Raw genomic sequence first — 14376 nt, forward strand, 5'->3', positions numbered from 1 at the left:
GCCCAAATTACTAAAAATATATCATAATCCAAAACTAGTTATTTTTCATATGTTAAGAAAAAAATTATTTTCCTCTAATATTTGTAGTTAATGCATATGAAATAATATATTTTTTCTGGCATACAATTACATTTATCATCATGTATCTCTTTTTAAAGTAGCAGATTCCAGTTTTTTTGCAAAAAATGAAAGCATTTAAAAGGGGAGATAGACTTTAAGAGTTAAACACACAGAAACTGCATCAATAATAAATTAGGCATTAAAAATTTATCATACAAAATTTTTTTCTTTTTTAACTCATAGGTTTTCAAAGGATTAGCAGCTAAAATAAAGAACATTAGCTGAAGATAGCAGAACCAACAGAGCATTCAAAAGACTTAGGATGTTGTAAGAGTGAGTACTATATCAAGAATGTGACATACAGGCCACAGGTTACACATGCAAACTTTTTAATTTTATTAACTTGTGGCTTCTTAGCTTTACTTATTTTGATCAGATTATCAGAACTGGAAAACAACAGAAATGTCATTTACTTCTATTTCCTCACATTCCAGGTAAAACTGGGTCTTCAAGAGAGAATTTGTTCACACAAATAGAACCAGATTGGGTCTCATGTCTCTCTGTTCCCAGCCTCCTCACTGATGAGACATATCCACACATAAAACTATAGAAACACTCATGATAGCATCAAGAAAAATGAGCTTGTAAATCATCATCACCCAGCTCAATTTGCAAAATAAAGTATGCATAATTTTTCACAGCAATTAATCTGATATAGAAATGATGTACTAGAAGATTACTAATGTATTTTACTGATGTTTAGATATTTCGGGAACACTGATCCAAATAAAAAACTTATGTCCACTCCTGTATCAACATTCCTTGCCTGAGGTTCAGTATACACATTTAAATTTAAGAATAATCCTACATTGCTCACTACAAAACAGAAACCAAAAAAAGATCCATTTTCTATGTCGATTAAGGAAACAAACAGCTACAAGAAACTAAATAAAATTAATGATCTTTAGAGTATCCTAGTAAATAAAGATCTTGTCTTTTGAAATTATTGTAACTTCTCCACTAATTTAGCCATGGGTGTTTGTGAAAACAGATTAGGAAATATTTAATAGGGTGATGACCCCAGGTGCTCTCCATAGATATTACCTGATACAACTCGATTTTGCTGTTTCAGAGATGTTTTGGTCCAAAACCTTTACACAAAGCAAGTCCTCAGCCAAGAAGGGGCATGTACTTTTCTCCCTATGGGTTTTACCAGGCAGGACCAGCTTCTACTCACTGCACTGGGTAAAGAAACTTTCAGATAGGGATTTTGTATATAAACTAAACCAGCAGTCAGAGATTCCTTCTCAAAGAAATAAGGTCTCCCTGAGGGTTTATGGAAATAGTACCCACTGGGAATCAGGGAACTGTGTTTTTCCTTGGATCTTCTAAGAGCCTATAACCTTGAGAAAGCCACTGATCTTCTCTGAGTCCCAGTCTCTTCATTTGTAAGATGCAGGATTGGAATGTGCTACAGACTAAGTCATTTGTGTCCCCGCCCCCAAGTTTCATATGTTGAAACCTACTGCCCCAGTGTGATGGTTTGGAGGTGGGCCTTTGGGTAGTGATTAGCTCATGAGGGTGGAGCCCTCACGAATAGGATTAGTGCCTTGTGAAAGAAATCTCAGAAAGCCCCCTCACCCCTTCCACCATGTTGAGGACACAGGGAAAAGACGGCTGTTTATAAGCCAGGAAGCAGGCTGGTGCCTTGATCTTGGAATTTGCAGCCTCCAGAACTGTAAGAAATAAATTTCTATTGTTTATAAGCCAGTCTGTGGTATTGTTATAGGTGCCTGAACGAACTAAGATAGAATGGTTCATCTCTAAGAAACGTCTCACTTTTAGTTGTAATTCAGTTGGCTCACACACCCCCAACTCCAGAGTCACTGTTATCCTTTAATTTTATAACTCTATTTATACGGCACTTAAAACAATCAACTGTATTAAATTGTCTCTCATGATAAATCATTAGTTCTTTAAAATAATTTAAGTGAAAGTATCTGTAAGAATACCTAGAACCTGTCAGGAGTTTAAAAGATGTTAAATGTCCCACATTCTCTGCCTAACCGTCCCCAGCAAACGGGAGACTCTGTTTACTGATTCAAACTGAATTAAATTAAGTTATTGTGTTTACCTAGAGATGAAGATATAACATTTGCCAGGCCTGGACACACACTGCAAGCAACTAAAAATCTTAAAAAACAAATACAATGATACCCATTCTTTACTCCCCCAAGACCAACAAATCAATGAGATATCAACTACACACCTACCAGAATGGCTAAAATTTAAAAAATAATAATGACAACACTAAGTGCTAGTGAGGATGCAGAGAAACTGCATCACTCATACAATGCTGATGAGAATCTAAAATAGCACAGCCACTCTGACAATTTGCCAGTTTCTCTGAAAACTAAACGTACAGTTATAATATTACCCAGAAATCGCACTACTGGGCATTTATCCTAGAGAAATGAAAATTTACATCTACACAAATATTTATAACAGCTTTATCTTTAATAGCCAAAAACTGGAAACTACCAACATGTCTATCTATTATAGACACAAGTGGTTAAAAAAACTGTGGAACATCCATATTATGGTCTACTACTCGGCAGTAAAGAGGAACAAATTACTGATAGACACAACTACTTGGATGGATCTCCAGGGTATTATGCTGGGTGAAAAAAAGCCAATCTCAAAAGCTCACACACTGTATAACACCATTTATATAAAATTCTTGAAATGACAAAATTTAGATATGGAAAACATTAGTGGTTGTCAGGGGTTAGGAATGGTAAGGGAAGAAGTGGTTGTGACTATTAAAAGGCAGCGCAGAAGAGAGAACTTTGTAGTGGTGCAATAATTCTGTGTTTTAAATATGGTAGTTGTTGCAGGAATCTACACAAGTGATAAAATGGCACAGAACTATGCATTCTCTAAAGTCAATTTCGGTTTTGACACTGTACTACAGCTATATAAAATGTAACTGTTGTGGGATATTGGGTGAAATAAGGGATCTATTTTTGCAACTTCCTATGAATCTACAAGAATTTAAAATAAAAAGTAACAACATAAACAGAGGAGTAAAAACAATGCACATTAGAGTGATACTGAGGAAAATTATTTGAAACGCTAATTATATTGGTAGGATCATATTTTCTTGGGGAGAGAAGGAAAACATGTTTAACGACCTTCTCATCTCTATAAACTAAAGGTAATTTCCCTGATAATAAAAAGATGATTATATATTCCTTTCAATAGTAAAAAAAAACAACTGAAACAACTATAAAACATGACTAACTAAACCTTGAGACCAGGCAAGTTCAGAGACAGCAGACATGTGAGCAACACCAAGCAGCAGCGCTAAGAAACAGCATGTGCTGGCTCCCCATGATTCCACGTCTACTGAAGTGTTTCTACAAAGAAGGGAACTTGTACGGAAGACCCTAACTTCAAAACTTAGAAGACGTATGATTTATAAGATGTAAGGAAAGGATGGGAAACATGATTTTGAGCAAAAAGACAGTATTAACAAAGAAAGAAAAATTTCCCAGACGGATAGATCTCTTCCAGCAGTGAGTGCTGGAATACACTATACTCCTGAACTGAAGATTGCTGGAAGTCACAGCCATGTGAAGATAGATTTGAGAGCCAGAAGGTCTAGTCCCCGTAACTGGAAGACATGTCCACCATCCTCTGGTCCAGAAACAAGGCCTCACTGTCCTATCATCTGATTTACACTTTGCTGTCTGTCCATGAGTACCATAAACTAAGAATCAAGCAATGTCTTTTATTTAGTATCCAAAGCCCTTAGTACTGGGATTGAAATACAGAAAAAACTAGTCAAAGTTCAATGAATGAATGAATAAATGGACCTATGGTTTAAAACCTGAAGGAATTTTCTATTTTGTGGGTTTTTTTTGGTTAATTCCTGCTACATAGTTCAGGTTTAAAGCCAAACCCAGTGACCTCCATTCAGAGCTGCACTATCCAATATGGTTGCTAGCAGCTACATGGGGTTAAGCAGATAGTCTCAATTGAAATGTGGTATAAATGTAAAATACACACAAGATGTCAAAGACTTCATACGAAAACAAAAACTAGAATGTAACATATCTCAATATCTTCTTTATATTGATTACATGTTCAAATGGTACTACTGGGTTAAATAGAGTATTTTATTAAAATTAATTTTGCATGTTTCTTCTTGCTTTAATTTGGATACTAAAGCATTTATATTATATATGTAGCTCACATTACATTTACATTGGAGCACTAATTAGAGGGCAGGAAAGTGCATAATTCTTTCCTAGTTGATGCTGTGAAGATCCCTAAGCTCTGCCCAGGAAAGGGCCTTTTGCTCAACTGAGTCTACTTTAAATCTTCTGCTGACTTTTAGGATGAAGATATGAGACGCTTTCTGCTGGAGAAATCACAATGGTTGTATATAAAAACAAAAAGCAGTAGGAATGCATATGAATATATCACATCCAAGGGGGAAAAGAATCTACTTGTAGGAAAACATAGGATATCTGACATATAGTTTAACCATATGCATAACATTCTAGTTACACTTTAAATCGGTGGGACAAAACACATACATATGCACACAAACAAGAACAAAATAAAAGAATACGAAAACATTAAAAAACAAGAGTATCTGGATTCAGGGTTTTAGAGGAAATTTCATTTCTCTCAAGATAAAGCCTAGGGAGACCAAGTAAAAACATCTTTCTGTGAACTCAAACCTTGTGGGATAAGATAAAGAACAGTGAGCCAAGTTCTTCAGAACACATGCAGCTCTTCCCTCAGCAGCTGCTTTTTCTTAAAGCAAGGGATGAGAACACATGAGAGTTACCACCTGAGCTTAGAGGATGGAGAATTTTTAATCTTAGCACTGAAGAGATAAAACTTTTCCTGATTCAGGAAGATTAGTTTGCTTGTGTCTCCCTCTTCTGGGAGAGCTTAGGAAGCCTCCTGGAATGGTCTTATTTGCTCCGAAAGGGGTCTGTGGCAGTTGGCACTGTAGCACTGAGCTTCCTTAGTGGATGAAACTCTTTACTAGAGATTTCTGTCTTCCATAAACTCATTCCCACCTCCCACCGCCCCACTTTGAATCTACATCTATATCTAACTTCTCTGGCACCTTTCAAGTTCCAATCCTACATATTCAAACTCCTCTACCCTTCTGTCCTGCCAGAATCTCAATCTCAAGTGATTAAAATATATATCTAAAACCTTTAGCAGTTTTCTTACCAAATAAAATCCCTTCTCTTGGTTCTCCTATTTTCTTAACTGACATGTCATCTTCCCAGTCATCCACATTTGATAACTTACATCCTCTTCTTCCCATTCATCACACCTTTTCATCTAATCACTTTTCAAGACAACAGATTCTGCCTCAGGGATTTTCTCTCCATCTCCATGAGAGATCAAAAATCATAGGTTAGTCTCATCTCCTGGGCTATTATAATAATCTTCTAAGTAGTTTTCCCTACCTTCGCTGTGTTCTCACTGGAACTGATTCAATCCTACTGGGCCCTGTGCTAAGCCACTAAGCACAGATGGAGGAAGGAGACACAACCCCTGCCTCATGACAATCACAGTTTCTCCTCTCACATTACTCTCCCTGTAACAAAATATAGTTAAGTCTGGCCCCTGCTAGAACCTTCTGGCTACAGAATTAAGTTGAAAGTTCTCAGTCTAACATCTAACTCTCTCCATAATGTGATCCAACTCTAACTCTCCAAACTTCTCTTTCCTCATAATAATTCTTATGTAATCATTACTACTACCACCACCAATAACTACACTAAAACATGGCAAAGTATAGTAAATGATTTTAAAAAACAGAGAGGTAACAATCCAAATGTTACAGTTAACAATTGTAAAAGAAATTTCATCTGGTTGGTAAATTTTTATTTAATCCATGCCCAGGTATTCCTTCTGTGAAAGATAACAAGCAGCCCCTAGTGCCCAGTGATCTCATAAACAATCTCACAGAATACCATGGTTACTCTGAGACCATGGTAACATGAAACAAAGTAAGGTCACTGCATAATTTTGCCTAAGTACAGATAAAGGCAAGGTCACACTGTGCCATCCAGAAAGTACTCTAGACTTTTCTATCTTCTGATAGTATCCAATCTGAGCAAACCCGATTCCTTAGACCCTCCCTCAAATCATCCAAGAAAAGCTCAAATCCTATAAAAGATTCTTTCTGATACAATCTTGATATCATTTTTCACGATGTGTGTTCTCCCTGGCTGCAACAAGTAATCCATCCAACTTGTTTTACAGATATATTCCTGGTGGGCTTTGGCTGAAGGTACATTGACACTTCACTGCTCTGAATGACCAGGATAGCTATATTTGCTTAGAAATTTTAGGACTAGGTAAGAGAAATGGTATTATTTTCTGCTATATCAGGAATATCAATGTAACTTTTTGAAAGAACCCTCTGAGCATAATAATAAAGAGACATTCTCCAGGAAAATATTTTAGTTACATCTGACATTTAAAAAATAGTAATTTTCTAAAAGATCTGTAAAAATGTTTTTGTAATTACCTAAGAACAAGAGAAGTTAGAATGCTCCAACAAATAAAGGCCTAATAAGTTACCACTCTGCTAGCATAAACTAAAAGAGGAGCAACTTTTATTACCTCTTATGGAAGCTGATTAATTTCTCTAAAAGACTAATTTGATCATGCTGCTTCTTGGAAACCTAACAGGATCATCCATTTCTCACTGATTGCTATCTAATATTAAATTCTAAGAGTAAAATCTCTCTATGTCCTGCCTACACCCTCACTGTGTTAAGTCAGTAAGTTAAACCCTACATTACACACATGAAATGGATACCAGCAGTGGAAAACTTTGGTGCTGTCCTTTGTTTTCTAACTACTGTGCACACAAACTTTGTTTCTTTCAGTGGACATTTTATTTATTTTATTATTTTTTAAAAATTTATTTATTATTTATTTATTTTTGGCTGCATTGGGTCTTTGTTGCTGTACAAGGGCTTTCTCTAGTTGCGGCGAGCGGGGGCTACTCTTCATTGCGGTGCGTGGGCTTCTCATTGCGGTGGCTTCTCTTGTTGCAGAGCCCGGGCTCTAGGCGTGCGGGCTTCAATAGTTGTGGCATGCAGGCTCAGTAGTTGTGGCTCACGGGCTCTAGAGTGCAGGCTCAGTAGTTGTGGCACACAGGCTTAGTTGCTCCGCGGCATGTGGGATCTTCCCTGACCAGGGCTCAAACCCGTGTCCCCTGCATTGGCAGCCGGATTCTTAACCACGGTGCCACCAGGGAAGTCCCTTTCAGTGGATATTTTAAACAAAGTTCCAAAAATGCCTACTTCAGTTCTGGTATTTGGTATTAGAGGATACGAATTTACATACCCTTAAATTTATGACCAGATAAATCACTCAGCTGCTCTAATATCTATATTTCATTTGTCCCTAGCCTTGTAAAACAATTCCACTTTTCAGTTATTGGTTTCAGGTGCTATTGCTCATAAACTACAGTGTAAAAGACACACATAATAGAATTCTTGGTGTGCTGTCATACTCACATGCATACTAAAATGTGATGTCTCAGTACAAAGATGGTTCCTATCAGCATTTAGCTCACTGAAACACAGGTCATATTTAACGTTCAATGTCTAATATTGATTAAACATTATTGCATGACCATTAAATATTACATGTTTATACACCAAAGGATATAGATATTTCACTTAAAATACGTCTAGTGGCATATTTTAAATATAAGTAATAGTGAATATAAATAAAAAGCTTAGCAAAGAAATAAATCCCTTAATTCCCTTTGGAAATATATATAAATAGTAATGTAACGACTCTCTAACTGGGAGAAAATGGCACATCTAAGTTTAAAATCAGGTTATTAATCTTACATAAAAATTAACCAATAATACTGCCCACTTCCAAATCAGAAAGGCATGTGGTCTAAAAGAAAAAGGACTTAGGAAAGAGTACTTGAGACAAATCTTTGGGTTATATTGTTCCTTATATTTAACATTTCATCTTATCTCCCAGGCAAGGGGAAAAAAAGGAGCAAAGTTCTTTGCTAGCACATGTATCATGACTGGTAGGACTAAGTAAATTCCTTCTCCTTTGGGAATTATAAACAATTGATTTTTTTGTGTGTGATATGTCTGTGATATATTTTTCTGATTCAATATTTTCTATTTTATAAATAGTTACAATAGGAACATAGTTGACTGTAACATTTTGCAATATATGTATGATCCAATAAATCTGAGTCATGAGAACCTAATTCTAAGCACAAAGGATTGCAAATAATGCTGATATTCCAATTCTTGAATTTATATAAATTTTATTCATATCTATTAAATATGCTATAAAGTGGATTAATCTGTGATTCAGTACTAGAAACTAATTCCAACAGAGCATTTAAATTTTATATAAAAGCATCTTTCTTAACTCCTTTGCTATATATAATAAGAGTTAGTTCTTAAAATATGAGAGGAAACTAGTATCAGGTCAAATTGTGCACAACCTGAGTTTTAACTGATCGGCAACTTTCCCACTGATACCAATAAAACTGTTTATGCCTACACTCAATTTTCAGAGTAATCCAGGTTGGGTCATTATGTGAATCCTTTGGGTCCATCTTGCAATCCCTTCTTTGAGATTCAAGGGCATAAATAATAAGCTTTGATGGTGTGAGTCTAGAAATGTATTCTGGTATTTTGTCTTCTCTAGTTAATTTAAGATGTTCAAACAAATGTTCTATAAAAGTACCTATCATGAAAATTTACAGTTTACTTAATGTGCAAAATAACTATTCAAATCTTCAAATACTGATGTTAAATGCTTTAAAAACGATATTGGAAATACATTTTAAAAACTTAAAATTCAGTCCAAGATAATATTATTTATAAGAACATGCTTGTACATGGATCAACAATGTCATTCTATGTTTAAAATAAAGTCTTATAAGTTTAATTATTTAAAGTGAATCCTTATTTCTCACATAATCACCATTTTCCTGCATATGCCTAGTCTCTTCAAGTATTCTTGTATGAATGATTAGGAACCTTCCATGTTTTTATTCTTCTTTCCATGTTATCCATTTCACTATTTTATCTGGGCATTCTGTCCCTCAGATGAGAACATTTGGTCAGAATTTGACTTATCCATTCTTCTTCTGAAGGTACCATCTTCTCCTACAACTCATTTTTACCTTCTTTCTCTCTTTTTTTCCACTACCTAAATATGAACTCTGTCTTTTTTATTTTCTTTCATTTCTTACAAAAATTGCCTTCACTGACTTCCCTTTATTGTTCCAGGTGGCTTTCCTATAATCCATCTAAGTCTACTTCATCATTAACTCTAGAGATGCTTTGTCCAATATGGTATCCACTAGCCATATGTGGCTATTTACATTTAATTACAATTAAATATTATTTATAGTTATCTTCTGCAGTCACACTAGCCACATTTTCAAGTATTCAACAGTCACATGTAGCTAGTGGCTACTGCACTGGACCTCAAGGAAGCTCTATGAAAGAGTGCTGATGTAGAATAGTCTCTCATTCTCAATTCTGGAACTCATCTCTGTCTACTGACATCTTTTGCTTTCTATGATTCAACCACTACCTTCACCCTTTTCACCAAGCTTGATTCTTCCACCTAGACTTTCCCAATCTTTTGAACCTTATAGCACTTTCTACACTTTAACTATATCACACCGTCAGTTCCTTTAATAAGCACTTGTTAATGGAAGAATCCTTATTTGTCTGTATATTTTCTTTCCCAATTCCCCACTTCTACTTCAAGAGGCTAATAACTGAGATGGGAGGGGCTCACCAAACTTTTGTTGAACAAATTAATTATTAGCTTTGTACTTTATACAGAGCATACAAAAAATAACTACTTATTAGATGAAAAGAAATAAGCATCTTATAAACTTTAAAGGCCTATAGCTAAGTTTAAAAAAAGCAGATTGTTGAATACACTAACCATTATAATTCCCTGTTCATTTGTGTTAACGAGGATTCCACCGCTTAAAATAAGGCAAAAAAAGAGCAAGGCTGGCTTATCAGGCATTCTTTTACCATGAAATACCTGTTACTTGGCACCATACAATAGGATAACAATGACTGATAGCCATGATGACTCTCTGGTTCAGGCATATCCTGAGCTGAGTTCAGAAAGTGTATTTTTAACACTAAACATGTTTTGAGATGTAGTATTTTTGAAAAACAATGAAGAAGCACAGAATGCATGGTTATTTTCTACTGTTTAGAAGAAGCCATTCCCTACCCTATGCCCAAAACATAACCTTTACTGTCTGTATCTTAATGCATTTATACTTCCTAACAGCCTCAATATTTGTTTGAGTAATTATAATAACAGAATATATTTGAAAAGTCTCAACAAATAAAAAGAACAGGCTACATAATATATTTTCAGAGTCATATGCTGTTAAAGAGGGAAGACTACATTTTGGACTTCTTTTTCTTGTAGGGCATGGGGAACTACTACTCTCATAAATACATGCAATAAGAGAGAGACTAGACACTCAAATAAAATGACCTACGGTGTGCAGAATGGAAAAGCTATTAAATGCACATTCATTCGTATAAGACACAGAAGAGAAGCTTTAGAAAGCACAGAAACACCTAAGAACAAGAAAAATCCACTTACCTTAAAAAAAAAACTGACAGCCACGGCAGATTCAAAATTATTAGAGTAAAAAGAGTAGAACAAAACATCAAAATAGTAAATGACAAGAAAAGAGGATAAGAGTATGTGTTACTTACAGGAATTCTTCTCCAGGGTGTTTGGGTATATTTATCAGCATATGTGCATTTTTCCTCTTTAGATTTTTGATGGCAGTTACACCGAGTTGCCTGAACAAAAACATAAATTTTTACATTGGTATAATTCTATATATACACATATACATACAAAGTAATTAGGGTCTTTCTTAGGGGGTTAAGATAAAAATGCAAACATCAAAATCTATTCAGTAGTCTCCCATCTTTTTCACAGACTGGATTTTAGATTCACCCAGCAAGGCAAAATTTTGAGTAGTCAAAATTACCATTGGCAATCTCTTATACTGCCCATACAACACACTACCTATGATTTTATGTATATAAACATATGTGTATATAGATGTAGAACATATACAGCAATATACAGTATATAAAGAATACAATAGCAAAACTTTAAATACGTCCCTAAAGTATTATGGTACTACAATCACTGCAGCACAGTTTCTTTCTTAAATTCATTTTTGATGGGACTCGGCTATTAAATACCACCAGTCCACAATTAAGGTTGTCTTTTCACCTGTGCAACGCATTTAAAAGCCCCTTTAATGATGTGTTGACTTTACTGGACTGGAATATTTTAAAGGATCTCTGCCCTTTGACAAGATCCATCTGACCATCTCAGTTCATAAATAAATTCTCTTCACATGACTTCACTCAGATCATACTCATTCAGTAATTTATACAACACAAAATAATGTGCCTATTGTGTAAACTATGGTCTCTCAAATAAATATCAAATTTTTAAAAAAGGAAAAGACTGATAATGATAATTTCTCCTTGGTGTGAAGTTGGAATATAGCCATATTATTTATTAAACAACCCCCTTGGAGGTAAATATGCTTTCTTGTAGGAAAACCTACATAACAAATTCTTGATTGTTGCATCAAGCTAAAATGGTAAGTTTTTACTTTTAAAATATTTACCAATATTCAAATTTTTTAATTGCAATTGGATCATCCCAATTTCCATAATCAAAATAAAATCTAATCAAAACAAAAATCTCTGTAATACAGACTTGTTTCCCATTCTTTGTATTCATAGTATAGACATATTTCCCATTCTGAAACATGGGACAGTCATTGAAACAAAATTCAATATATATGCAGGTCAATCTAGACCTCCTGGAATTCAATATAATAGGAATTTGTAAAGAAGAACACAGATAATATAAGACATTTATCTTTTTTTTAAAACATCTTTATTGGATATAATTGCTTTACATTGTTGTGTTAGTTTCTGCTATATAACAAAGTGAATCAGCTATATGTATACATATATCTCCATATCCCCTCCCTCTTGCAACTCCCTCCCACCTGCCCTATCCCACCCCTCCAGGTGGTCACAAAGCACCAAGCTGGTCTCCCTGTGCTATGTGGCTGCTTCCCACTAGCTATCTATTTTACATTTGGTAGTGTATATATATGTCAATGCCACTCTCTCACTTCATCCCAGCTTACCCTTCCCCCTCCCTGTGTCCTCAAGTCCATTCTCTATGCCTGTGTCTTTATTCCTGTGTGCCCCTAGGTTCTTCAGAACCTTTTTTTTTCTTTTCACATTCCATATATACATGTTAGCATACAGTATTTCTTCTTCTCTTTCTGACTTACTTCACTCTGTATGACAGACTCTAGGTCCATCCACCTCACTACAAATAACACAATTTCGTTTCTTTTTATGGCTGAGTAATATTCCATTGTATATATGTGCCACATCTTCTTTATCCATTCCTCTGCCGATGGACACTTAGGTTGCTTCCATGTCCTGGCTATTATAAATAGTGCTGCAATGAACATTGTGGTACATGACTCATTTTGAATTACGGTTTTCTCAGGGTATATGCCCAGTAATGGGACTGCTGGGTCATATGGCAGTTCCATTTTTAGTTTTTTAAGGAACCTCCATACTGTTCTCCATAGTGGCTGTTCAATTTACATTCCCACCAACAGTGCAAGAGGGTTCCCTTTTCTCCACACCCTCTCCAGCATTTACTGTCTGTAGATTTTTTGATGATGGCCATTCTGACTGGTGTGAGGTAATACCTCATTGTAGTTTTGATTTGCGTTTCTCTAATTATCAGTGATGTTGAGCATCCTTTCATGTGTTTGTTGGCAATCTGTATATCTTCTTTGGAGAAACGTCTGTTTAGGTCTTCTGCCCCTTTTTGAATTGGGTTGTTTGTTTATTTTGATATTGGGCTGCATGAGCTACTTGTATATTTTGGAGAGTAATCCTTTGCCAGTTGCTTCGTTTGCAAATATTTTCTCCCATTCTGAGGGTTGTCTTTTCATCTTGTTTATGGTTTCCTTTGCTGTGCAAAAGCTTTTAAGTTTCATTAGGTCCCATTTGTTTATTTTTGCTTTTATTTCCATTTCTCTAGGAGGTGGGTCAAAAAGGATCCTGCTGTGATTTATGTCATAGAGTGTTCTGCCTATGTTTTCCGCTAAGAGTTTTATACTGTCTGGCCTTACATTTAGGTCTTTAATACATTTTGAGTTTATTTTTGTGTATGGTGTTAGGGAGTGTTCTAATTTCATTCTTTTACATGTAGCTGTCCAGTTTTCCCATCACCACTTATTGAAAAGGCTGTCTTTTCTCCATTTCTCTTGCCTCCTTTATCAAAGATAAGGTGACCATATCTGCGTGGGTTTATCTCTGGGCTTTCTATCCTGTTCCACTGATCTATATTTCTGTTTTTGTGCCAGTACCATACTGTCCTGTTTACTGTAGCTTTGCAGTATAATCTGAAGTCTGGGAGCCTGATTCCTCTAGCTCCATTTTTCTTTCTCAAGATTGATTTGGCTATTCGGGGTCTTTTGTGTTTCCATACAAATTATGAAATTTTTTGTTCTAGTTCTGTGAAAAATGCCATTGGTAGTTTGATAGGGATTGCGCTGAATCTGTAGATTGCTTGGGTAGTATAGTCATTTTCACAACGTCGATTCTTCCAATCCAAGAACATGGTATATCTCTCCATCTGTTTGTATCATCTTTAATTTCTTTTATAAGATAGACATTAATGTCTTTTGTAAGACATTTATCTTAATGCAAGCACATTACTTGTTCTATCCTGACTGCTGCAATTCCAGACATAATGACCTGTCTGTGGCCTATGTGTTAACATATGAATTACAATAACCGGCAAATATTCGAATTTTCCACAATTTGGAAAACCTAGTTTTTACTGATTTCAATAGATAGAAAACAGCTACTCAAATCACTCCCTCTCCATCTGCATTCTTTATTGCTGACAGATTCTGTTCAGATGCTCACCTTCTATGCAGTCCCATATTTAGGGATTCAGTATCCTCTCTTGACCCAGTGATAGAGTTTGATTAGTCTGAACCAGTCTGATTAATCCCATTCCTCAGTGCTTAAGGGACAAAGAACTCAAATCTAGCCAATAAAACATGAGGCAAGCCTGGGTTATTTCTAAGAAAGTGTTCTTAATTTTTAAAATTGGTATGCTACAGAAAATAGGTGCTTTTCCTAT

General features: G+C 35.4%; 1 protein-coding gene across 5 annotated transcripts in view; it reads right to left on the reverse strand.

Annotated features, from left to right (window-relative positions):
• CCSER2 (coiled-coil serine rich protein 2) overlaps positions 1 to 14376 on the reverse strand; it is a 153380-nt gene that overhangs the window by 17206 nt on the left and 121798 nt on the right. For all 5 annotated transcript variants that reach the window (XM_024742506.1, XM_024742507.1, XM_024742508.1 and 2 more), the window contains one exon: positions 10869 to 10958. In XM_024742506.1, coding sequence (XP_024598274.1) covers positions 10869 to 10958 — 90 coding nt within the window. The remainder of the gene's footprint in view (positions 1 to 10868; positions 10959 to 14376) is intronic.

Source organism: Neophocaena asiaeorientalis, unplaced genomic scaffold, assembly GCF_003031525.2.
Source record: "Neophocaena asiaeorientalis asiaeorientalis breed wild unplaced genomic scaffold, Neophocaena_asiaeorientalis_V1.1 scaffold598, whole genome shotgun sequence".
NCBI classification, from domain to species: Eukaryota; Metazoa; Chordata; class Mammalia; order Artiodactyla; family Phocoenidae; genus Neophocaena; species Neophocaena asiaeorientalis.